The sequence below is a fragment of the Lepidothrix coronata genome, unplaced genomic scaffold (assembly GCF_001604755.1).
Source record: "Lepidothrix coronata isolate B3197 unplaced genomic scaffold, Lepidothrix_coronata-1.0 Scaffold0, whole genome shotgun sequence".
In the NCBI taxonomy this organism is placed as follows: Eukaryota; Metazoa; Chordata; class Aves; order Passeriformes; family Pipridae; genus Lepidothrix; species Lepidothrix coronata.
Window position 1 is genome coordinate 11,155,439 of NW_016690180.1, and position 27,022 is coordinate 11,182,460.

The following is a 27,022-nucleotide window of genomic DNA, read 5'->3' on the forward strand; positions in this document are numbered from 1 at the left end:
ATCAGACATACAGTGTCACTCAAGGTCTTCATTTAACAAATCCACTGGGGCATTATCCAATAAAAACAAGGATATCTACTACACGATAATACAGATGACAGATAATATTGGTTTAGATGCACGGTGTTATGTACGGACCCATTCCTGCCAATTTTTCTTCTTGACTGGGGTAAATGATACTATGACTCAATCCTTCTGTAAAGTAATTACACTGTTTAGATTTATTTCCTCAGCGTTACTCACTGTTTGGGCAGAGGGGATTTCTAAATCAAATGTCTTTCTAAAACTGTTGCATTAACCACATTGCAGAAATCAACACAGCCAGGAGAGTTCATTCATTGCATTGTTGAGCATAAAATGAGAGTGTATCCCTTACTGGGCACATAAATGAAAGTGTCTGGCAAGGACTAGCATTTTGGATATTCAATAACATTTACTACTTTATCAGTATATTCTGGGTTGATTATATGAAGAAACCAACAAAAGCCGTTAGTTTACAAATTCCCTTATTCACAAATGGAATACATTAAACATACTGAATGTAGAAAGGGTTTGCTTAGCATCCCCAGGAGAGAAAAAAAAGAAGTATTCACATTCTTTAGGTCTGACCCGTGGCAAGGACATAGGAGGGTTAGATAACATCTGTTACTGACCATATGTAAGCTTTTAATGGTATAAACTCAGAGATCCAGACCAGCTGAATCCAAATTAAAATGCATGTGTAAAAAACAAAAAAGGTGTGACAGGAGTCAGGGACAGAAGACATTCAGACTAGCATGTGGCGTTTTCTGTGAAGAGCAAGATGGTCCGAACGGGAAAAGCTACGGTCACAGTCTGGGCACTGAAAAGGTTTGATTCCTGTGTGCTTGCGGAAATGCCGCGTTAGTTCATCAGAACGAGCAAACTTCCATGTGCATCCCTCCCAAGTGCATTTGTACGGTTTTTCACCTGGAAAAAGAAACACAGAAGTGGGGATTTTAAGACATGAACACATCAGTTAAATATCTGACAGATTTATTCTCTTGCCTTGTCAAATTTCAGCAAGTACTTTAATGCTTACTGAAAAGGCCTGCAAACAGCACAAGGCTGCAGAGATTTCTGCACTAGAAACTGTGTAGTCAGAGTTAACAGACCAAAAAATTGTTTCCCGCCACAACTTATTTTTTTGTTGTCTCTCTGTTCCTCTCTCTGCCATATTAGCACTTGTTTTGTCTCATCAAGCCCAGAAGTGCGAAGGTTTAAGCATTTTTTCATGTATTTTCAAAACAGGGAACTCATTCCAGATTAGCTGGGGGAAAGGACTGTGCTGCCATTCAGAACAGCAGGCAGAAATTTTCTTGTGATTTCTGAAATTTAATAACTGGCACCATTGTCACAAGTATCTCAAAATCTCTCTCAATCATTACTTTCTAATATGTCATTCTCCCTCTTTTTTAACACCGCTGTACTGCCGCAAAACCTTGGATGTGTATATATTCATTTAGCATGCCAAGATGAACATTTCTGTGGAGAGCAGAGACGGGGATACACTTACTTGAACACTCATTCAAAAAAGAGCACCACTGGACCACTGGGTAGCATGTCCACAGAGCATATGTGTTTGCATTTGGCACACAGTCCAGATTTCTGCAAATGGGTCACTCCCATGGAAGTCTCAGTCAAATTTAACAGTGATGTCATAGGTGAGGCAGTGCAATTTGAACTGTTTTGGTGTTTACAGGTTGTGCAGATTGAGTAATCTGCAAGCAATTGGACACAAAATGAGTGAAGAGCCAGTGAACGTAAAGCACACCAGCAAACCCCAAGAACCTGCTCTGGCTTACAGTCTCTTGCTGTGGGTTTTCCTGCTATGTCCTCTGTCTTTTGCTCAGCCTGTAATTATATCCTCAATGCCAGATCTTTCATTTTGTTACTTATGCCTGTGGTCACCTGGCCATTAGCAGGAACAACAAACTTAGGCTACTATTTTACCACAGACTTGATGAAAGAGAAGCATAGCAGTACTCAAACCTGTATGGGTTCTTCGGTGAGCCTTCAGATGGGAGCTTTTAGTGTAGACTTTGTTGCAGCCTTCATAATCACATCGATGTATTCTACGTTTTCTTTGTGTGTCTGGAGATTCCACAGGTAAAGGTCTCTTTCCTGGCTGAACTATAACTGAAGGGTGATTCCTGCAAAGTCAAATTGAATGTTAAAAATGAAAAACATTTAGCACAGCTAACCTCAACTAGTGTGATTCATAACAGAGCCTTTTATTCACTATTACTCTGTCTCTTGGCAGAAAGAACACTATTACATGCATGTTGAAAAATTCAACAGGGTTAGCACATTTTGTGTACTCCAGCAGTAATATTTTTAAATGTTTACTCACTTTGTGGCATGATGTAGCCATTTTTACTACTTTGTAACTGTTTTTTTTAACATACTTAGGAAAAGCTCTCTTCAAATTCTTGTTTTTCAGTCAACCCCAGATTTCTCAAAGTTCATAGTGAAATTTCCTTGTTCACAATTTTTTGTTATCCTTCAAATATAACTATTTTGCTTGTAATTGGAAACAGCTATTCCATGTTATTAAAGAAATTGTATCTTTAGGGTTTCAAAGCAGAAGGCAGTCTTTATTGTTCCAGCCACTCCTTTAAAATGTAATTAAGAGTTTCCTGTTTGGTGCTGGCAGGAGGGTGCGGCCTCCCTGTACCACTGACGTCAATTCCTAAAAGTAGAGCTTAGCCTGTGTGCCACACCCACAGGATGTCTGAAGTTGTCCCTCCACCTTCATAAACATGATTTTTCACTTTAGAAGCCCACAGGTACAGCACAGGTAAGACATGTACTAACTACATACAGACTTCTGCAACAAACACAACCATAAACATTCGCACACGTGAAAACATATGAGGTTCTTAAAAGGCTGACTGTTGAATGACACCATACTGTATAGCTGGGGACAACTTTGATTCTTTCTTCCACACCAATGTTAGAAAAGGCAACAAGTATGTTTGTCAAAAAGGTATGTGGCATTACAAATCTTTCAACCTCACAAGGTTGCATTTTTCAGCCCATTAGCAGATCCGTATCAAAGCTTTTAATATACTTTTTAGCTTTTAACTGAAACTTAGAATATAACGTGTAGGTATTAGCATTCCTTGTTGCAAAACCAACTCCTCCATGTGGCAGAAATGAGCTTTCTAGAACTCCTGTCTTTTCTCAGTTACTGTATTTCACAGTTTTTTACCAATTGAATTACGTTTTATAACACTAGGTTCTATTAGTTACTTACACCGAGTTCCTTTAAGGTCTAATTTTCAGAAACATTGAATACCTACTTTTCTGAGCAAAATAAAGGGCATGTGCTAAAGACAGAAAATCTGCATGGTTTAAGAAGAAAACAGCAGGATGGGCATTAGTGATGTGGGAAAAGTTTAATTCTGTTTTTAATTCTTTTATTAGAGTTACAAGCTTGAAATTGGGAGCCAAATTTTCTTTCATTGGTGGTTCTGTGACTGCTGAGTGATGTACTCTTTAAGTACATATTAGATCTAGCTAAAAATATTATAATGGCAGGAAACCCCAGATGGTGATGTTAGACACAGATGTACACACTCTTAAATAAGAAAGGCAGACTTCTAGCTTCCAAAGAAATGGTTCTCCAAAGTAATGTTCAGTTTAAACACTGTTGCATACTCGTCTTTTTGGAGAAGCTCGGGCTTAGGACAGCAAACAAACTTGGTTTAAATCATTATGTGTGAAGGCTAGTCCTGTACATGCTAACATCTGGGAAAAGGGAGAAAAAGGGTATCGACTATACACCATTTGTGATGATTTTCAATCTCAAAGCATCTAGAAGAAGTGCTGAGAATTTGTCTCCTTTTCCCTTTAGAGGAGATGAGGCTGGCAAGACAACAGAATGTTATCAATAATCAGATAGGGTGTGGCAGTTTTAAAAATTGGTTAAGGCGGTGTCAAAATTCAGAGGTAAATATTAAGTAAGTGCCAATAATAAAAGCACAGCCATCATTCTTTCATTCCCTATTATACAACCAGATACAAATTCATTTAAGTCTACCCACTTATGTGTCACTCTTCAATTGATAAGAGTATCTTCCAAAAATCATGTTACAATTTCAACAGCTTTTTCTCCTTCACCACAGACCACATTGTGTTGACAGCACGAGTGAGACTTTGACATTTGCATGAAAATACGTTAATTAAGCTTCTTATATTGGGCTAGAGAGTATTACCTCAAGTTTGATTTTGGAAGTTATTACATAGTTACATTGATTATCAGAGGTACTGGAAAGTCCCGCCACTCCTACAGAAATGCCACCAACATTATACATATATATACATACATACATACATACATACATATACATATATAGTGTGTATGCCAAAACCTAACACTCAACCAAAATAAGTCACTCAAAAGGAAGACTGAAGGTTTCCTATGTCCCTTTAATGTAGCTCATGTGTCTGAATAGTGCACTTTAGGCAGTTGGAACCTATGAAAAATGACAAAATCGTCATTGCTTAACTATAGCTCTTAATGCAGACGCTGACAAACGATAGGTTTTTCTTATAAAGGTTTAGATCTCTCATCCTGTAACTTGTGTGATTTGTCTATGTATTTTTTAACGATATAAAGATAAAAAAATACAAGTTATAAACTTCTTGTTTTGGATACAGCTGAATGTGAGCTTGAAAGGGCTGGGTTTAGGAATAATCAAGAACTGCAGCTCTACAGGACAGCTATGTAGGTATTTAAGCTGTTACAATGCAAGGACAGGGTCTCCATAAACATAATGCTCTGTATGGGCAAGCAGAGGAGATGCTTTGGAAACACGGACTATAGAAATTTCTTTTGTAACAAAGCTATCTACACAGTACACCAAATTTTATATTCTTTGCTCAGCGGATGGGTTTCCTGTGGAAAATGGACTCATTGGGAACTTTATAATGCAAATCACTAATGCAGGTGACAAGTCTGTAGAAGTCTCAGCCCTGGAGGAAGGGTGTGGTACCAGCCAGGAACAGCACTTACTGGTTTGCTCTTGTTAAAGAGGTTTAACAAAGACAAAAACTAAACTGAAACATTTGATAGTCCTGACTTAGCAGTAGTTAGTTCCAAGACCTGACTGCCTTGTGTGGCAGGTCCATTATGGAAGGTAAGTAAGCAACTAGTAAACATGGATGTTTACTATTGTATGTTTACTATAATAAAACATATAAGGTTATTTTAAAATTAACAGCATATAGTTTATAAAAGCTAGCTGTTTGAAGCTTGTTTGAAGCCAAGGAGAGGTGCCCACAAGAAGGCCTGGAGCTGCAGTGTACCTTCTAACCCAATGGCCACGAGCAGGAGGAAGAGGCAGCCTGCTGAAGGAAATGCAGGAGACCACCCGCCTTACGCTCCCTTTCTCTTTCTGAATCACACTCACACTGGGTTTTGAGAGTCTGGCTTGGAGCCCTTTTTCCCTACTCTATGAGATGAGGTCAAATATAAGTGCCCCAAGGGTTTCAATGAGCAGGAAGAAAGGGCAGAAATGGATTCTGAGCTTATGTGCTATGAGTTGTGCTCAGTTCCAACTTCAGCTCCTGCCAAGGCCACGCTGGCAGCCTGCATGCCTACCCAGAGCACTGCCTGCTGAAGGATGAGCCGGGCTCTGGGCCATTCCATGGTTTTAATAAGTTGACAGAGTTTTCCCTAGGAAAACAGGAAATGGAAAGGATGCCCGTGGCTGCTCAGATGCCTCCTGAGAAATTTTTAATGGTTCCAATGAGAAGGTTTACTAACTTCTTCTTTCTAGCCCTTGCCCTGCCTTCTGCAAACAGTACTATTTTAAACCCAATTAGATCTGTGATCTAGTTCATGCAGTGGCCCTGGTAAAGGCTATACCAGCTCGACAAGTTAGTACTGGGATGGAAACAAGTGGCTGTGAGGAAGGACAGCTTCAGAAACTACCTGAGCTGCCAAAAATATCACCCACAGAACAATGGCCTTGGGTAAGCATGGAATTTCACTGGATATACAGAGAACTTGTAAGCCCAAAGAAGTTCTTTCCACCAAGCAGCCAAAATTTTTGAAAAAACAAAGAAGTCCTCCAGGAAGAGAAAGTCACAACACTCATTTTAAAGAAAGATATTTCAAGTAACGTAAATAAAGAGATCAGTATGAAATCTCTTTTAGCTATCTTTCAAGTTTGCTGCTAGTTTTACATAAACAGATTATCACTGGCTTACTGGGAGTTCTATTATCAGTAAACTGTAGGATTGGGACTATCATAATTTCAGAAATGTGTTATATAAATGGCAGATCTATGTGGTTGTGATATATAAAGATGTATCAACTCCCATATTGCTAAAGAAGGGAGAAAAAAAAGTTGAAATCACATTTCACAGTGGCAGTGGTGGGAGGGAAGAATGTTTTTCTGTATTTACCACATGTTCTAAAGTACAGCAACAATCCTTCCCACTCCTCAAAACTCGTAAATACTCCAATGAACTGCTTTCCATTCTTCTGCTGATCTTGGAACTACTGTTGGCTACTTACTCTTGCAACATTACTTGCTGGGGAGACAATGAGGTCATCATTGGAGGTGACATTTGTTCAGGATAGAAGTCAGTCTTCGATGGTTCACTTCCTGGCTCTACTTTGATTGTTTTCTTCAGTGTAGGCTTCTCATAAGACTCAATGACAGGCACTGTATGGGGGAGGGTAGGAAAGGGAAGGCAATACATAAAAAATATGAAGAGTTATGGAAATAAAAAATATACATAAAAATCTATAGTTAAAACAAAAGAAATCCATCAGTTCTATATTTAGTGTGACAATTCATGCTAAATACAAAATTTTCCAGTTTTAGTCTATCTCCTGATGACCTATGATTCAAAGCACTTCTATTCATTTTCATCAGTCCAATATTTTTATCAATCCAAATCTCAGTAGTTAAACAGCTTTATGTAGGTATAAAGAAGGGCAACAAAACTGGTGAAAGGCTTGGAGCACAAGTCCTAAGAGGACCAGCTAAGGGAGCTGGGGTTGTTTAGCAAGGAGAAGAGGAGGCTCAGGGGTGACCTTATCACTCTCTACAGCTACCTGAAAGGAGGCTGTAGCAAGGTGGGGGTCAGTCTCTTCTCTCAGGCAATTTGCAACAGGATGAGAGGCAAGGGCCTCAAGTTGCACCAGGGGAGGTTTAGGTTGGACATCAGGAGGAATTTCTTCACAGAAAGGGTGATTACACATTGGAATGGGCTACCCAGGGGGGTGGAGGAGTCACCGTCCCTGGAGGTGTTTAAGGAAAAATTGGATGTGGCACTCAGTGCCATGGTGTAGTTGACAAGGTGGTGATTGGTCAAAGATTAGACTCAATGATCTCAGAGGTCTTTTCAAACTAAGTCATATTGTGATTCTATAAACTTGGTAAGTTTGGTAAAATATTTGCAAAACAAATTCTATGCCTGAATATTTTGGAAGAACAGGAATTATGTTCCATTTCCTAAAATGCAAAGAAATACAGGAAACAAGTGCTTGGATATTGTGTTATTTTCACAGTATGAGATGGCATAAAAAAGAACTCTAACACCAACCTTGCATGCTACTCGGAGTTTCCATCTCATCTGCAAGAACTGTGGACACCATGATGGGCTGCTGGAGATGGGGAGCATACATAAAAGGAACTGGTTGGACCACAACAGGCTGTATAACTGGGAGTATTCCAGGGCTTCTCAGTCCGTGGCGTGAAAGAGCAGCAGCCATTACAGGTGGGATTGTTATTGGCATAGAAATAGGCTGTACTCCTGGGGGTGATGGTGTGAATTTACTGAGAGGTGAGCTGGGTGAGGACAGAGTCAATCCAGGTGAAGTTCTCCTGTGCACAGTCTGAAATTTTAGTGGGGACGGAGAACTTCCAGTTGAAGGTGGTGAGCTCCGTTTATTTACCGTAAGGTCTACTGGCTCCATCTGGATTCCATTTGATAGTCCTTCAGGGCTGGAGTAGAATTTATTGTGCAACATACTTGGTGTAGAATAAATGACGCTGTATTTGTTTGGCTTCATTTGGTCCATATAATTGGATGGGTATGACTGTCAGAAGGAGTGGAAAAGAAATAAAGAAAATCAAATAATAAATCACACAGTTACTGCTGAAAAAGAAAGACAGCTAATAAAACTGAGGCAAAATAAAAAAGTTTAATGAGAGCACTTTATTGTACTTTATTGTACTTTCTAAATAAAAGTGAATTAAATAAAGCCTAAGATTCCACACAAAGGAAGTTACTCAAGTACTGATTCACTGTTTCAGAAGCAATGTAAAACAGATTATGAAAGCAAATCTTCAAGGCTTATTCAACTATTTTCTCCCTTAAAAACTGCTTTTTATACACTAAGCTGCATATTTCTTAACTGATCTGGGAGACACATGCTGCTAATGCCCAGCACAGAAGTATATACTGCGGGTCAAGAATTCTAGCAAGAGGGGAGTTAAATTTGACTTAAAATTCCAAGTAATAGGTCCCAATCAAATGCTACAGTAATTGCTAAACAATCAATCGCTAAAGCAAGAAATGATGTATCTGAACTCAACAATCAATAAAAAATACACTATATAAGTAATGGGTGAGAAACTGAAGAGTGCAAAAGGAAAATTCTAAATCTTTCTAAACCTTTTTTTGAGTATAAAGCGGCTAACTAGCCAGTCTGATTTTGGAAAAAAAGTATAGGGATAAACATTTGGAAGAATATTCCTGTTAATGGTAGCTAGCAGTTCTCATTACAATATAAACCCCAAAGCCAATCTTGACCTATGTGATGATCTCCATATTTTAATAATAATTTTATATATTATTATGTTATTTATACTAATTATTTTTATAAACCAAGAAGTATTAACATACACTGCAGAGTACAGTATTATTAAACAACTATCCAGACCCATTTTGCATTTAAAAACTGTTGAAAATTGAGGTTGTTTACTAACAGCTAATTTACTGCAGAAACGGATGAGATGTTCTAACATAGCAGAGAGACACAGAACAAGCAGTGAACACAGAATTTTAGTCCTGTTGTCAATTTTTTTAAATAAAATGTTATCTCTGGATTTTAGTTAAGTAACCCTTCACATCAAGGCTAAGCAGTTTCACACTAATCTTAAAAAACTGATTAATTCTTTGACACCAAAATTACTTTGATGAGTGGGATTAAAAAAATGTTCAAAATGGTAGAAAGTGAAACAGATCAGAAGTATAAAACTACTGTATTTTTATATAATTGTTTCCATAACATTTCAATTATTTTTTCCTGTGGTAAAAACCTCTAGTAATACGTCTTCCTGGTTTTCAATGTTAACTAAAAGTGTTTTTGAGAAATTACACAAATGTTGTTTTCTTCTTTTCAGTTACTGTTTGAAATAGTGAGTTTAAAAAATATAAAATTTTCCTGCTGCATTCAAAGCACTGTGATAAAACAACAAAGCTGAGTCACCTCTTCCATAAAATACTCAAACAAAGCAGCATACACAATGGTGATTAATCTTCAAACAGTAAATATTACATTAAAACCTCTGAAACTTTATTCTCTTTATGACTATTCTTACAAATTCGATCTATAAAAACATTCGTCTTTGATGGTAACTGGTTTCTCACAATTTTATTAAAATGTCATTATTGCAAGCAGTGCTGTCTGTAGACTTGCCAGTACTGCTGAGCCAAGGAACAAAATCATTACCATTCTAACTGATGAAGACCAGCAAATATTGATAGAATTTAATATTTAACAGCATTTACTACCTATTAAATCTGAGAAAAAAATAAAAATTTAAACAGGAACAAAACATTAAGTACTTCTGTTAAAATTGCTGTTATTGGTTTATAGTTTTTGCTGTTATTGGGTTATAGTTCACCTAGCTTCAACAAATTACATTAAACATTCCACTGCTAAGCATCAGTGCATTTACAGTGCTGCAGGTTTGTCAGGGATGACCACAATGCCAGTGCCTACAAACATTTGTTTCATTGCAAGAATGCTAGAAAGGAAAAAGCCTGTGCAATTTAAATCTCAGAGAAGGCTGCTGGTCAGCTGTAACCTTTCTATATGAACAGTTACCCTCTTTCAACTCTTCGACACCAGAGGTGGGTGTGTGTGTTGAAAAAAATACCAAAGTATTAAAATGTTGTGCAGAGAACTCTAAATTAGAAAAGTTAAGTAGAATGTATTTAGATAAGCAAGAAATACTTTCCAAGAATTAGAAAGAAAATAATGATGTTTTAAAGAAGTGATTATTTTAGGGACTTGGTATTTTACCCCATATGCCTTGCATTATCTTGCATAGAAGGTTTTCATTGTTGTAATTAAGCTGGCACAGATTTAGTATCAGCTATATTTTCTGGCAGTTTGGAGAAGCTGAATCATTTTCCTACACTTTTCTTCCTTCTGCAGTTTTAATTGCTATTCTATCTGAACTGCAGATAAAGTTGTCACAGAAAAATGTGGTATGACAAATTATGGTTTTGGGGAAAAAAGCATGAAAAAGTTGAGAAGGATGCTAGAACAATGAAAAAGAAAATATCTGCTGTCAATCAGACACTGGAGGAAAACAGTTTTGCTTCCCTACCGATGAAGCCTGGTGGAAAACCTGTTCATTTGGAGTAAGTCACACTCAGATCTACCCTGGCTCTGAAGTTAAACTTCCTGCATCTTTTAGCACAGCAAAGTTTCAGTTTCTAGGTCCTGGTACACAGTGATTGCCATTAGGTTGATATGAACCATTGCTTTCAAATTCGGTGTAGCTTTTCTTTTCTTTGCCAGGGAAGCAGACAGCACCCCTTGGGGATATAGGATGGGAGAGTAAGGAAGACTTCACAGTCTCTCTCTGTAAATAAGGAGCATTATTTACAGCAAACAAATAAAAAAAAAAGCCCAACTACCTCTGTTTAGTTTTCTAAATGCCTCCAAGTGCAGGAAGCAGGAGTGTATTTCACAGTCTGCAAAAGCAGTCTTCTCTCACCTGTCCTAGATTAGGCAAAGTATTCTAGTGGAATGACAGAAAATGGGACACACCATTGCTCTGTGTTCCTAAAATATTTAAGGTGATGCATTTTCCTTGGATTTCTTCTGTGGGAATTAACAGCATATGCAGGAGTTTGATCTGATTTGGGATTGAAAAAAACCCAACAAATTCTCACTTTCCTGTACATTCCGCTTTCTCAAACATCCTTAGGCAGAACAGTATGTCACGACAGTAGATCATTATAATGATGCAAGATTGTACTTCAATATATATCTCCTTACAGTCCCCATCTGGCTCTTTTTATGTTTGGTATCATTACTTTCCCTCTTTGGACCTTACAAAGCAATTCATTTACCTTTCTTTGCTGTTTGTCCATATAAAACTCAGAGCACTGAAGCTACAAAGAAACTAGAAAATAAATCAAAGGTACTTCTCATATTTTTGAGTTGTATCCGTGTGGCTCATACAATTAAAACAGTAAATCCCAAAGGAGAATCACTATGCTTCCCTTCTTGTCAATCTCTCAAGCATAAAGACTGCCCAAATATTTCACATGCACTCCTATTACCATTCGGAACGACTACTGCTTCCACAAGAGGACATTACCAAGCACTGCTCTAATATAATTTGCCAAATTCTGTTATACTGCCACAGTATAACATCTTATTTTTTGTACAGGTGAGCAGATTTTCAAGCAATTCACCGAGTCTTTTATAAACTACACAACCCTGTTAATTTAACTTTAAAATTTGGCCAGCCTCTTGGAAAAAAACCATGTAAGAAATATTAAGTACTTCTGTTAGAATTGCTGTTATTCGTTTATAGTACAAAGTTCACCCAGCTTCAATAAATTAAACATTCCATCACTAAACATCAGTGCATTTAGAGTGCTGCAGGTTTGTCAGGGACGATCACAACGTCACCACCTATGAACATTTGTTTCATTGCAAGAATGCTAGAAAGGAAAAAGCTTGCGCAATTTAAATCTTAAATGCTTTTAGTCACAAAGTCTATTAAAGAACAAGCAGCCCAAGGTGTAACCTTATCCTAAGACAAGAACGCCAGGTGGGAATTGCAGCAGTAACTGCCTGGATACTCACACAGTTAATGCATTCCATGATGGGGAGCTCTGATGATTGAGATAGACTTTGGTGCACATTGGCTTGCCAAAGGGTAAAAATGCTGCTGGAGATGGGGCCAACTGGTCTCCCAAGGTAGTAGGCAGCTTCCAGACAGATTCCCCCTCCCACAGCAGGGAGGTCTGCATAGTACATCAAGAGCAAAGACTGGAACACTCATTTTTGAGCAGGTGAGTAAAAGTGCCAAGATTCAGTCACATGCAGAGATAAAATCCTAAAGTAGTTCCACGGATGCTTTGCTCCTTTGGAATTGTACATGCTGCAAGGCCAAGGACTACACACCTGCATGTTTCTAGCTGAACCTGCTTATGCACGTATTATAACCCTTTAGACCTGACTATATTATATACTCCATTGGCAATATTTAGATACTCTATTAGCAACAAATCCCATCATAATGACTCACAGCATCATACTTCTTGTGCCTGACCAAGAGTCTTCTCCGGTCAGGCACTTTCTCTGCTACAGATAGAAAAACTGTTTCAATTCAATTTAAATTCAAATAAAGATGGTAACTCACAAAAGAGCAACTTATTTCACCAAATGGTAACTGGTATTTGTCCAAATGTTTAAAAAGTCCTTGCAGCAAATATTTAGGTAGGACTCAGATGACATTGTCATTGGTTCGTTAAGAACTATCATGTGTTCAATAATTCATTTCAATAAATGGCATGAGCTGTTGGTAGAGTGATGAAATACTGTGAGAGCGAACTTCAGTCACCTCAGAAGAAGTTAATCCTTTCATCCGCACACGTTGAAATACAGTGGTGTCAAAATCATTATTAATTTCCTTCTCCCACTCCAACTAATGGTATGTTTTAAAGACAGACTTTACACCTACAATGTATGTTCAGATAGAAGAGTGAATAATTCCTAAGGGTCTCAATTTAATTTGGCCTCTAACGATACTACTAGAACGAAGGATGCAATAAAAATAATCCTGATTTTAGATTTCTGGGTTATGTCAGCCTGTAGTGATATGCTTAGCACCTCCACAATCTCACATTGACAGTTTCTTTTCCATTCCACCTCCTCAAAAGGTGGTCAAGAAAACTAATTCAGTCAGTGGGTGCTATCCTTTTCTGTGTTCTCTCCATATCACAATTCCTCCCGTGAGAGGTGCCTCCAAAGCAGTTTCTGATGGGACTATGTGTCAGCAGGGCTCCAAGGAAGCCACAAGACCAAGAAGAGCTAGGGACCTCGAGGGCTTAGGGCTAAACAGCCTGTGCATGTAAATAAGTTGAAATGCACATGGTCTTTAGCCTGAGGGAAACCAGAGTAGTATCCAATGAGGGGAACCTCACTCAAAAAACATGCTTTCTTCTGGACTTTCTGCTTTTTATATTGTCCTTTTTTTTCTCATTATGTAATAACAAAAAGAAAAACATATGGATTTGGTAAAATGCTCTGAGTAGTCTCTAATGGCCGGTCAGAGTGATCACACTGAGTTGTAAGAACACTCCAGAGGTCCAACGCATGGAAGACACCACACCACTATGAGAAGGATGAGAAGCAACATTTGGAACTACAGTCTTGAAATGCACTGGGCTCAGAAATGCTCCCTTGTTCTTCCCCTTGCAGTTTTGACTTCATCTGCTCGCCTGGGAAAGACTGCTTGCTCCTTTCTTGGTGAGCCTCCTGAGGTACCAAGCCTGTCCATCTTGCAGAAGTACAAGTCTGTTTGGGGCGTTTGTGCGCCTCATGCATCACCGCAAGCCACTGCAGAACTTTCTTTGGGGGATGAAGGCAGATGTCCACAAAAGATGGCCCAAAAGACAGTAACAGCGTTTTTTTCCTAAAACCAGACCATTTTCTGCTTTTGATGGACACCATTAGATATCCTTAGATAATCATAGCTAATAAGGTTACACAATAATTGTGATTAAACCGACAGACAGACTGACCAATACTAAGGTTCTTTCCTGATCCAAATATTGGAATTCATCATATTCACACTTTCAGTGACAGCTATTTTTCTATCACTGCTCTCAAGTAAACAAACCCCACGAAAGTCAAACTGTAATTTTAAAATGCACATAAACTTAATTCCCAAAATATGTTATCAATAGCACTGAAGAAATCAGACTGCTTATAGATGCATTTAAACTTATGAAAATTATTCTATATTTTAAATAAAACAGGAAACAAACTTTCCACCAAAAGATGCCATTCAGAGCATGAGTTTAATGCACTCTAAGTTATGTAAACTGACTTCACCCTTTTAATTGATCAGCCTTTCTAGGGGTGTAGTTTCATGTTACACTTAATCTGATGTTATTGTGGGCTACTGCTGAAAGGGGAGGCCCCGTTCCCTCATCCTCCCCGCTCCCCTTGTTCAAATATTGAGCAGCTGCACAGAATGAGTCAGATCAGCTTCCCAATCTGACCAAAAAATGAGTATTTTTGGTGGGTTAGCAGTTCTGACCATTCAGTGAGCTGATCCAAATCATTCTAGCGCCACACAATTCTTCAGTCACACAAAGGAGACACAAAGCTGGCAAGGAGGGAGAAAAGCCAAAACCTTCCCTTCAGCAGCAGCCTGTATCTTCACAACTCTCATTTTACAGCTCCCATCTACACTTCCCTGCCGCTCTTACTTATCAGACTCTTCTCTGAGATGACCTTATATATCAAATTCACTGAAAATGAATCCAATTTCAAAGTAGTGTCTCTTCTCGCCCCCCTTCCCCTGAGTTCCTTCTCCACTGCCCTAGTTCTCAGCTGTTCACATGGTAAAGCAGTGCAACTAGTTTACCCAGCAAAAAGCCATTGTTGTTGTTTGTTTTTTTTTTTTTAGGATTAGATTTAGAGCACAGAGTTTGCCCCAGGCATGTGTTGTCACAACCAAGAGAGAAACAGAAAAAGGGACAGTGAGAAGCTGTTCATTTAGTTCAAAGGTGTAACACTGAAACCACAGGCTCTTGTCACTTCACTGTGAAGCACAGCAACTTAATTTCAACCCATCTCCATCAGCACCACAAACAAGAGAGATCATATTTGCAGAGCTCACAAGTTCCTGGATGTTCTCTCCTCTGTTCTGGAGATGGGAGCTATTGAAACTTTGCTGTTGCTCCCATCCCCAGAGAAAATCTGACAGGCAATGGGTCAGGTCATTTAAGGCAATAAATTAATAAACGACAGAAAGTTTTCTCAGAATGTGAATCTGAGTGCATTAAGAGCAAAACATAGCTTCACAAGCTTTCCCAACTAGTCCAAAGCTTAACGAAACCTTAGTACGACTTAAAGATGAAAAAAACAGTCATCATAAAGGTCAATATATTTTAAAAGTCTTACCACTGAAACAGGCTCCATGGCTTCTTGCTTGATAGGGACTGGGTCAAACATTAGCATCTTTTTTATTCACCTGTTCTGATGCTTCTGATGTCCTGGCCTGCAAGGCAAAGACAAAGTGTTAGAAAGCCACCCTAATCAACTTTCTGAATTGTAGAGAACTTACTATTTTGTCAGATTAAAGTGAATACTTATCAATCTCTAACACAGATTCTTAAATATTTGACTAAGCTTAAATATTTTATTTATTGTAAGTTCATTCTTTCCAAACTGCTATTGAAACAAAGAGACATTTGCTCAATTTAACAAAAGTTAATTTGAATTTTATTGTGCATGTCAGCATACCAAGACCACAGAACTGTCACTTTCATTAGCTGTCAGTGTTTAAACACATCACAGTTTAGACTAAGCATTTCTCACCAGCATTACAACTTCAGAAGAATTTTCTTTATACAAGTGAACTGATTCTGGAGAGGATATCTCTCTTCTAAGAGTTCTAACAGAAATGTTCAATAGTTCACATACAATGACACTGATAATCAATGCAAAATAAAAACTAAAATCCAGGACTAACTTGGACTACATTCAACATGCTGCAATGACAACATAAAAAAATGCATCAGTTATTTCCATGGCATAATGGATTTAGTGACAATTCAACAACTATTTGTGCTAACTGTGCAAAAGAAAAGCACTTCAAAAAATCTGCTTGCATTCTGTGCAGTTTCAGCTGCCTTTTCTTATCCAATCTCAAAATGCCTGAAATTAAAGTACTTAGTGTGATGCATTTCATTACTATCATTCTACACATTTGTCATGGTCATCTTGGAAAGATGCTGTGAAGGAAAGGCAGAGATACCTCTTTGAGGCAAAGCCATAAGGGTACAGAGTAGAAACTAAGGAAAGCAAAGGAAAGTTGTTCACAATAACATTTAGACGCTGGCAAGCTTTTTATAAATCACTTGACGTTATACATTATGACTGATGTTAAAGGAGCAAGTTCTGACCACACCCCATACAGTTCACAGTCCTGCCTGGAAGTGTTATGACCTCTATTAAGATGTGAGGACAAAAATAAATGACACCAATTCCCTTTTGGCCAGTAGATGGCACTGGAAAGAAGCAAATACAGACAGACTCCACCATCCAGGCAATTCACCCCGTGGCACAGGCTGAAGGCTCACCAACAGATTTGTAGCTGTGGCTGGAAAATTCTCTCAGAAATGTAAACGAACATTTTAAGATGAAGCCGCTCAAATTAAAAAAATTCTAACAAGCCTACACTAATGAACAATCTTGCAATTAACGTGTGTTTATAGATCAAAATTTGTTAAAAGCTTCCAGAGAAAGATGGCATGAGTTGTTACAAGTCTACCATTAATTATTCAGGCATACAAATAACATTTAAAGACTTTTGAAAATATATTACAACAGTGTGCATTTTGAATAATGGAAACAAGTAGCAAAAGTAAATTAAAGTATCTTCATAATTCTTACAAAAGTTGAAGGCCTGACAAAAGCAAATTGCAAAACCAAAGTGAAAGAAACAACACAGCTTAATGTAATTTCCAGTTTAAATTTACTATGTAGTTTTAGTTTAGGAGTGGTTGTGTAACTTTCAGCATTATTTGCTAAAGGTTGTGATAATTCTGTAAATACCTTAAATACATTTGTGAGAAAGTTATTAATTATACCATACTTCTTTGAATGGTTATCTTTTAGATAACCATTATCTAGTTATCTTTTCAGGTTTTTAACATTTCACATAGCTAGAACTGATGTTTCAGAAGACTGTCTTCCCAGAAATACATCCACGTATCTATACATCACTCGTTCTCACACATATGTGAAAACAGAAAGAAATTATACTCCTAGTTATATTAGACACTAAAAATGTTTATAGTAAAATGTAGCCACTCAGACTGCCTATATAAGAATTTGGAACTAATTCCTTCAGTTTTCAGAAAACTTCCAATTTTTAGTTTGCATGTGCATAGATAATGTGACACACTAATTTGTACTTTAGTGAAGGAAGAAAGGAGGAAACAAAGGAGAGAAAGAAGAGAAAGAGAGAAAGCAAGAAGAAAAAAGGGAAGAAAGGAGGGAAGGTGGAAAGGAGGGCAGGAAGGCAGGAAGGAAGGGAAAAGAAAGAGGAGTTTCTTCTAAGTAAATGCAGTGATGCTCATACTTTCTGTCATTTTTGTAATTTTAAAACTGGATTTCTTTAGTTTAAGAGTTACTCCTTTTCAAGAAAGTGTGAAAAGAGACTTGATATACATTTGACATGTCATGCTACACATTTGAGTGTTTCCCGAGATAGCTCTAAATTACTGTGTAGGAATTAGACTGACACAGACAACAGAAAGTGTACTGCTCTGAATAAAAGTGAAAAATAATTCTCAGTCTTTCTCAAGTGCAGTCATATAAGAGCAGTAGAGGAAAACCTTACTTTTATTACCATATCACAGTAGAGAAATCCAGCATTTTTATCATGTTATTCTTAAGCAGCAGGTTTTATTTTGCCTATTTGATAGTTAGTGGAAACCAATTTTCAAGAAGGAAAATTAATTAGCATGTAATGCTTGGTCCTGTCTATCCAGATCTTATTTGGTGGACTGCAACAGAATCATTACAAACCAGCTTTGGATCTGGCATTTAAAATTTAGCTCAAAAGGATACTTTCCTAAGGCTATAAATAAACCCACAAAACAATGGTCTTTGTATTTAAAAATAATGCTCCAAATTGATAGCTTGGACCACACGCATGTACACTCACACACAAATAAAGCATACTAGTTTTACTAAAAAGTAGGTAATTTTTCCCAGTGTATTTGTAGAAGCATGCCTACTAACTCAAAAAATCCCAATCATGTGAGAAGGGGGCAATAGGGAAGGTAAACAATCTTATCTGTTTCTATTACAGAGGAATGAAAAAACAGTTGGGTTCTACTTTACACCATGATTTCAGAATGTATTTGTTTGAAAGCCTGCAAATTGTTTAGTATATACAACCAACTTCTGGAAAAACAAAATACCATCTCTCACTCCTGAGGTGCTCTGGAAAATCAGTGAGGCAACAACAATATGTTCATATTAAGTCTATTAAAAAATAAGGTCTTTGTCTTTCACTTTATTATGTAAACTATTTTGCATTAAAGGGTTTACTCATGTGGGGTAAAAGAATTTAAAATGCATGTAATCTGAAACTAAATAATTAACTGCAATCCGGTAGGCAAACATTCCACCCTCTCTTTTTTTTGCTCTCTCTTTTTTTTCAGCTAACAAGCCACCCAGTTTTACTTTCTTGCCTCCTCCCATTCACTCCACCCTGTGGATCTCTGCCAAGTCAGTCCAACTTGTCCAAACAGGACATGGCTTTTGATAAGATTTTGCTCACACCCTGTACTTCAGAAAGACGAATGAAGCAATTGGTTTTTGTATGCAAATAAGGACAGGTGCAAGGTAAAGTCGAGGCAAAGTCCCTCAGTACTCTCCTATCTGAAGTCCAGTGAAGACAGCAAGCTAGAAACAACAGAAACTCTGTCCTTATGATCCAATATACAATATACAGCAAGGTCTCTATTCCAGAAGGGAAGTTCATTATCATTAGAGCTTATCGCCTTGTCAGGATTGAAGAATTCTTGACACCAACTTTCTGACAGGTGTATTGTAGCACTAAATCTGATGAGAAACTTGTTTAAACATGTCTTAAAATGGCCTTTTGTGGTCTCTTTGCAAACACGTGTTTCTTCTTCCCAACACCCCCCAGGACAGGTTATCTCCCATGCAGGAATGTCCTGGGAAAGGTGTCCTGAGGTGTTTCCCATTGGACCTTGTTAACCTCTTCCTGTGATTGGGTGTTCCTGTAAGCCCCTTGAGACTTCTAATTGGTTACTCTGTGAATCCCCCTAAACCCTATAAATGTAACATCCCCAGCAATAAACTCTCTCTTGCCTCCTCTCCACGCCGCTGTGCTGTCTCTGTGCCTGCCATGGGGCCACGTGCGTGGGGGGAGGGGAGGGCACCTCTCCCCTCCAGGCTCGGGGCCTGAAAAACCCTGTCGATGGAGTTCCCTTTCCCTGTCCCTCAAGAATGGTTCATCAGATGGAGATGGAACTAGAACTGGGCCCCCCCACGCTGTGGGTGGGGAAAGGGATCCAGAGTGTATGGTTTATTATTTCAAAGACATAATTAAATGAAAGCTTAAAGATACTTAACATGCATTCAGACAATAAGGGTTTGTATGGATTATTTACCCTAGATGAAACGTGCAAAGTGGTTAAAGAATGCACCCAGACTACACATCTACACTGCAGAGCAGCTGGAAAAGAGCGACCGCAGTGCAGCTACTCCCAGCAGCTCTACACATCTACCTTCAAGGTCCACCAACTCTGCAAACCTGTTATGAAAGGAAAGGGTGGGGCAGAGGGCCAGTTTTGACTGTGTGCATCCAACAACAAAGTGTCCTTCTAACATAAAGCCTCTGCTTTCACTAAATACCTGGAAGAACAGTCAGTGACCTGACCCTGTGGCAGACGGGGGTGGTGACCATAAATTCTGCCTCTCTTCACTCTGCCTAAAAGCACATACGGGGTTTGCTTCCTCAGTCTTTGTGCCTGGGGGAAGCAAAGGAATGCTGCCACATGCACAGCGAGGCTTTGTCTAGAAGCTTTAAGGTATGACTGTTATTGTCAGTTTAATTACAGAACAATATAATGGTATCTGCTAAATTAGCACTGCATGAGTGCTCTCTGTAAAGACACTGCAGCTCTTGCAGCATGTTGGTATCTAGCAATCAACTTTAAGTCATGCAGCCAAAGCTCTTCAGTCCAAGCCCTCTGGGACTCAGGCTGTTGCTTTGAAACAACTCTCCTGTGAGCCTCAAGTCAAACTTCTCCTGGTACTAAGCAGAAGTGGTACTATCAGAAGATTCTCCATAGATGAAATCCAAAAGGGCAGGGAGGTTTTCTGAACCCAGGTGAGAAGTCATCTTCAGTGGAGCCTTGAAAGAGAGTCTGACAGAAAGAAACCAGTTTCTGAGGCCAACATTCCATAGGGAAGGTATAAAAAGAGTTTTCCAGGGCTAGTAATGTGTTTTCACTTACTGGACCAGTTGCTCATCAAGATCTGAGTCAGCAAAAAAGTGTTTCTAAAGTTCCATTGACTTTAATGGGAAGTAAGCAAGTGCTTAACTGCACTCAACCCCAAAATAGCAGCAGGCAAGGAAACTCTCCAGCTCAGCACAGCAGTCAGAATCAGTCAAAGCAAGCAAGAATGGGGGCAGGAACAAAGGTCCAGACATGGTGCTGGAGGAAGAGACCAGACCAGCCTGCCCATGAAGAACAGAGCAGAGGGAGAATCATGAAGAACTAGCACCCCAAGAAAATGCTTCATTGATCAGCAGCCTTCTTTGTTTTTCATTCACTGGATTTCCACTAGGAAAGAGTAATAATTGTTGAAAAAGTTAGGATATTATGTAAAAGAAAATGATACGCAGGCAAAAATTTTCTCCTTTAAGTTTTATTGACAGGTATGAAGAAAAAGAGCATTTCTATGGGATTCTGTTATTTAGTATTTCAAACTATTTTTGCTTTTTAGCAAAGATTTGAGAATCTTTTACCTTCCTCCTTTCAGGACTGCAAGTAGGCTGAAAAACCTGTGTTTTTGCACAATTTGCGCATCATAACTTTGCTGATGTCACCTTGTTTGACCTAGAACTGCTTTGACATAATTATTTATCACCTGTGTAGCAGACTAATTGGTATTTCCTTTAAGTTTACGATAATACTGTTGCAGGCTCTTTGAAGCCACATGCCTGGAAATAGCTTTCTTGTAGGTAAAAATTTTGAGGCAAAAATGTTCTTGAATTGCTTGTTAAGAAGATGCCTTCCTTACCAAGGAAAAACTGAGCCCATGTAAACCCTGTTCAACCTTCAGTTCTATATTTACTGAACCTAAGAGAAGGAGGAAAAAAAAAGCTCTTGAGGCACCTCCATTAGACAATATTCTCCCTTATCAGAGCAGACTGTTGTCTGGTTTCCTGTCTCAAGCTACTTCTTAGAAGGAGAAACAGTCTAGTAAGGATAAAAGATCAGACTTTTGAAAACAAGTGAAGTATGTGGAATGGTATGATAATCTTTCCCTTCCAAACCTAACTTCGTTATTTTTGTTGTGCTTTTTTTAAGAGGTTAATTTTTAAGATAATTTAAAAGGTGAAATATTAGGCCTTTTTATTATGAAGAAAGAATGACAGAAAATACTGTTCTCTTATGCAAAGGTTTCTGCTATTTCAGGAAACAAATGAAAAAGAAGATTCTACATTTTTTATAGTAAGGGAAAGAAGACAGAAATCTAATCCTAGAGAAAGGAAGTGTACATTTACGAATAATAGCCTAAATGATTAATTTGAACAAGGATCTGGGCAAATGTTGATGAACTTCTATGCACCTACAGAAATGAAAAAACAAACAAACAAAAACAACCAAGGGAAAGAGCTGGATACAGAGTGGGTACAAATGTGACAGTGATCAAAGCAGCTTAGACTCTTTAAAAGTGGAAAGTCTGTCATGCCTTCATGGATCAAGTTAGTTTGCTGGTAACACACACTGACTGTATGATAGGCAGACCACACATTTGGTTGCATTTTTTTTTCCATTCTGAGTTAGTTTACTATTAAAAACCTGTTGGAGCTCTGTCTTTCCATTTGGCTGATCTACACTTACACTTCCTTCCCGTGGGAACTACTACCTACAGCTACAAAACCCTTAAAGGAAGCTCTGACATCAAGTAAATGCTTAACAGGGAAGAGTTAAACCTCTCTCCTAAAACTAGCTCTGCCAAACTTCATATTCTGGATTGGAAGCAACTAGCCTCGGAATGAAAACACAAAGCTTGAATGCTGACACCATAAAAGAACTCTAAAAGGCCTCCTGTTAGCGGTGTTAATTAGTATTTAAAAGTTGGTTTACAAAACTATTATAATTTTAACCTCAGTTCCTTATTTTGTAGAACTTCTGGCTACAAAAAGGTGCGAACCACAAAATTTACTGCATTTATTATACACCAGTTTCCAGTACCAAACATAGTTAAATGTAACTCTTTTCCTGACACTGGAAAAAAAGATTAAATGTTTGAAATCCTGTGCAAATTAGCAGTACTAGAATGAAGATTTAATTGTGTTCTAATGGATAAACTCATCTATGGTGTTCTAAAATGAACAGAAAAACAACAAAGTAAAAACAACTGAGAACAACAAATTAAAATAATCAATAAGCAACTTACCAAAACTGTGTGGCCAAATACTTCTTATTATCTGGATTTCTGAACAGACAAAAAACAGTTTGATATAAGTATGTGCACATAATTCAATAAAAATTATTTTTTGCATAAAATTAAGCCCTGAAACAATTTTAAAGTGTGTATTTCAGATACTTCCTAAAAGATATCTGCAATGATCACAAACAGCTAACTTGTAGCATCCAGAAGACCAAGAGCAGGAACCAAGAGATTACTTAAAAAATTTTTGAAATAAAAAACCAAAGGAGTAAAATGAAAGGGTGGAAGTATTTCTGTGTGTACAGAAGCTATGCATATTCCAGGCTATAACTGACAGAGAAGAATTAACACTCCATCTTGCATTTTCATCCAGGGCCTGATTCAAAGCACACTGAAGTTAATGCAAGTCTTTCTCTTGATTTCAAAGACCTTTGGCTTGGGTCCTTTAGCTCTTCTTCTGTCAGACCCAAAGGAACAGAAAGATTTATGTTTTTCTTAATTTCCTCTCAATATTTCACTATGTCTGCCTGCAATAGGGTGAGGGGTAAAGATAAATATAAAACAGGAGTAAAAAAATTAATTTTATGCCTTCAAAAATAGAAAATGTGGGACAGCAGTACTTATTAACACCAAAGAAAAGTTAACTAGCAATGTCTCATTTTCTGTATTACATCTGCAGGACAGCGAATCTTCTAGTTTGTATAAGGAGAAAATACTTCTTGAGATCTGGAAACACAAAGTGCTTATGGTGGACCATTCAGCTTGGGTAAGGGCGGAAGCCAAAACCCTCTTATAAGTACAAGCTGACAGATGTGGATTTTCTTCTCATACTCTTTATAGATCAGTGGAACTCTGTGACTTTAATGGAGATATTCCAGATCAGCTGATGAGCGAGCGAGAGCAGAAAACTGGCTCATAACTTTCTGGAGACTTGAGTTCAAGTTTTCAGCGAACAGAGCAAAGCTCTCCAGTTCACTCCCAGAACTACATTGGAGTCGAGGGCGTGCGTTAAAGGTTAACTTGGAAACCTCGTTATGACATAACACAGGCATCTTAAGCAATCCTGAGTGTGTAGAGACATGATAACTCATCGGGTGGGGATTGGAAGTTGAGGGGCAGTGACAAGGGGCCTGGATGAAGCTACCAAACTGCCAGAAAACAGCCTGAAACAGGAAAGAGCACCACATATGCCACTTGGAATGTGTGACGCAAACCCCAGCCTTGAAACAAAGAACAGGAAACAGCTCTGCTGGCTGCGCTGGGGAGAAAGCACAGAGAAACATTTAGGCAGCCCTCCCTGACCCTATATTCATGAGCAGCTGGAGTCTTTTAAAACAACAACAGTGGGTGGAGGTGTTTGTTCATTGGGTGTGAATAAAAACACTGTCCTTATGCAGGGGACCTGCCCTATTTACAAACAGGCTCCCTTAACGTGAGGAAACAGGAGATTTTTAGACACCACAAGTCATGAGGATTTGCTGAAACCTTCCCTTCGACCAGTTGGTGTATTACTGTATTTACAGAATGCCAGTAGCTAAACACAGCTACAGCTTCATAACATCAAAGAGGTAGCACCGAGCCTGACAGTGAGCACCTTCTTCACAGACAGACTAGGGGATGAGGCCATTGCAGGAGGGATTTGTAAAGCTTGGGGCTGCTCCTGGACAGTGGCTCACTCTTGCTCAGCACTGCTCAACAGCTGAGGATGAACATCACTCAGTGAACAAAAGAATATTTTCTAAGCCATTGCATGCTTAGCCTTCCACATCCCTGTCCATATGCACTCAGACTTCATTTCAGAACCTGATTTTCCGTGGATATAATACATTTATTTTAGAAGTATCTGAATATACAGCTGAATAAATGAAATAAGCCGACAACATGAGGCAGAAGAGTAGCACATCTTGTCTAGATGTCATACAGTAGAATAACTTCATCACTTGTTTTCCTTCAAAGCAATGGTTTCAAATACTGTCTTCTCTTACATACTTTGCACTGGTTATTGATATACCATGGGCGGGACACCTAATACTATCCAATGTGAGAACATGTTGCAGCAAATTACATGGATGACTACCACAGTAACACTAATGTGGGGTTTGAAGGCTGGAATTTAATAAATGCACATGGGGTGACAACTGGCTAGTACAGCATCTACACAGCAATGTGTAGGTGTTGATTTTACGCCAATAGTATCAGTTCCTTTCTTCATACTGAATAACTGGAAATATAAATAATTTGGTGGTTGTGTAACCCCCATCTCTATTACCTCTGAGCCTTCAACTAAACTCACATTTACATCATTATTTATCTGAAGATTTTGCTTTTGGCTAAGCAGGTGGTACCTAGGTCAAATCCTCACAGTACCTAAGGGCTCACTTGTAGCTCTGCTATTTGGAGGGAATTCTGCTCGGATTCTCAGGGAAGGAAGAGACCACTTAGTATCCTTTTCTGCCCACCCCCCTTGCCCCTACCCCCAGTCTCCCTCATGGTCTGAGACATGGCAATAACGGGGTGCACAGGGGAAAAAAAAAAAAAAAGAAAAAGAAAGAAATATTGTGAAAAACATTTGTTTGTGACCCTCCTTGTGAAAAAATAAAAAAGGCTACTCGAGTCAGCTTCAACTTTTTGTATTTTGATACCAGACAATATATTCTTAAAAATACAAGAAGAAAGTTAGTTTGAAATAAGTATCTTCTGGGTCAGGCAGGATTATCAAATCCAGATGTAATTCCGTTCACACAAGAACCAACTCCTCATGTGATTATCAGGTCAGTGTACCTTAGAAGTATTGTATGGAAAAGTCACTAGTGAGCAGCCATGTAATCCTGTTTTCAATATGGGTAATGTACATTTATGCATATTAGTTTAAATAAAGTCAAGTCTTCAGAGCTCTCCTATCAGACATCCAAATTCAGCTTTTCCCAACAGTAAAACCTTCCGAGCTCAGTTCCACAAACAGTGACACTTCCTGAATTTTCAAAGTCAAGGAAGCAAATAAAACACAGCAAACAGTGCAGGTACAGTACAAGGGAAGGGCACAAAATAACTTTAATGTATATTTTTATATAACTCTTGAACGACCACTTGAGCTATTCTGAAACAGGTCTTTCTCCCAACCTCCAGTTAGGTGCTGTGATCTCCCAGGGCGGGCTCGTGTTGCTAAGCCTTATTTTTTTTCCACGGCTCCCCTTGCAGTGCCAGGCACTCACCTGACGTCGGTCCAAAGCAAATAACTCCTATTCCCATTTCGGTTAAAAACAAACAAAAAAACAAACTCCCCCAAAAACCCTAAAACCAAACAAAATACTAAAAAAAAAAAAAAAAAAAAAAAAAAAAAAAAAAAAAGGGGGAAAAAAGAGAGGAACCCCCCCCAAATCGGCATCCATCAAAGGGAAGGTGATTACAGCGGTTATTTCTAACTCCACACTTCTCTGCCGGGCAGTTCCACGTTGTACCTTCGCCGGAACAGCGGCCGAACGCTGCTAAGATGAGGTGACAATACGAGGGACAGATTTTTGGGCGCTGATTTCACCCTTAACTTCACCGGGAGTTAAACTGGGGACACGGCGCTGCCGACCCGCTCCGCGCTGCGGGTGGGGCACGGCCAGGAGGCGAGCTTCTGCCTCGGCATCCCCTCCGCCGCCCGCGGAGCCGACTGAGACCGCTAAGCTTTCCACCTCCGTTTGCTCGGGCGCTATATCCCGCCCGGGATCTGATGGCTCTTCAGTTTCTACCCGAGGCTGCCTGTCCCGCTCCGGAACGATGTCGGAGCTGCGGCCCCGCGGGCGGCAGAGCAGCCCCGAGGGGCGGGCGACCCGCAGGCCCGCCCGCCCTGGGCAGGCGGGCGGGAGGGCCTCAGCCTCCGCCGCGGGGGAGGGCACCGGGGGAGGCGCCCCCCGAGCGGCCCCGCTGGCCACGCAGGTGCGCTGCCCGCCCGGCGGACACGGAGGCACGCAGCCCCGGCTCCCCCCGGCCGCGCACGGAGTTCCCCCGCCCTGCTGAGAACCCCGCTAACCCCGAGGCCAGTCCTGCTTCCCCCCTCCCCGCAGCTGCGACCCGACGGAGACACAGTTCCCGCCACCCCCGGCGCGGCGGCGGCTCCCGCGGCATCCCATCCCTTGCCGCCTCGGGCTCCACGCTGCTCTCAGCGCCTGGAAACTTTCCTCCTCCGGCACCTCCATCCCGCAGCCGGCACAGCCCGGCCCCCGCATCCCCCCCCCCATCAAACTTACGCTCGGCGGGCAGTGCGGTGCGCGCCCGGTCTCCGTCGGCTCCCGCAGCGCCGGGGGCCGCGGTAGGTGGCGGGGGCTGGGG

At 39.6% G+C, this 27,022-nt stretch overlaps 1 protein-coding gene across 3 annotated transcripts; it reads right to left on the reverse strand.

Annotated features, from left to right (window-relative positions):
- Positions 1–198: 198 nt before the first annotated feature.
- On the reverse strand, positions 199–27,022 carry KLF3 (Kruppel like factor 3). 3 transcript variants are annotated; one of them, XM_017804383.1, is made up of 7 exons: positions 26,941–27,022; positions 22,712–22,750; positions 15,434–15,530; positions 7,585–8,080; positions 6,548–6,698; positions 2,011–2,171; positions 637–948 (listed from the first exon to the last, which is right to left on the reverse strand). In XM_017804383.1, exons 3-7 carry the CDS (start codon positions 15,488–15,490, stop codon positions 767–769), a joined length of 1,047 nt encoding a protein of 348 aa, XP_017659872.1. In that variant the 5' UTR covers positions 15,491–15,530; positions 22,712–22,750; positions 26,941–27,022; the 3' UTR covers positions 637–766. The 3 variants fall into 3 exon arrangements, with proteins under 3 accessions (XP_017659862.1, XP_017659872.1, XP_017659882.1); XM_017804393.1 differs by lacking the exon at positions 22,712–22,750 and having other exon boundaries at positions 26,941–26,959; XM_017804373.1 differs by lacking the exons at positions 15,434–15,530; positions 22,712–22,750; positions 26,941–27,022 and adding an exon at positions 12,101–12,610 and having other exon boundaries at positions 199–948.

Coding starts and splice junctions, on each gene's coding strand:
- KLF3 (XM_017804373.1), bottom strand. CDS start 12,274: ATGTACTATGCAGACCTCCCTGCTGTGGGAGGGGGAATCTGTCTGGAA. Junction 6,699..7,584: donor AACTCCGAGTAGCATGCAAG/GTTGGTGTTAGA, acceptor TCCCCCATACAG/TGCCTGTCATTGAGTCTTAT. Junction 2,172..6,547: donor CAGCAAGTAATGTTGCAAGA/GTAAGTAGCCAA, acceptor TTGACTTTGCAG/GAATCACCCTTCAGTTATAG.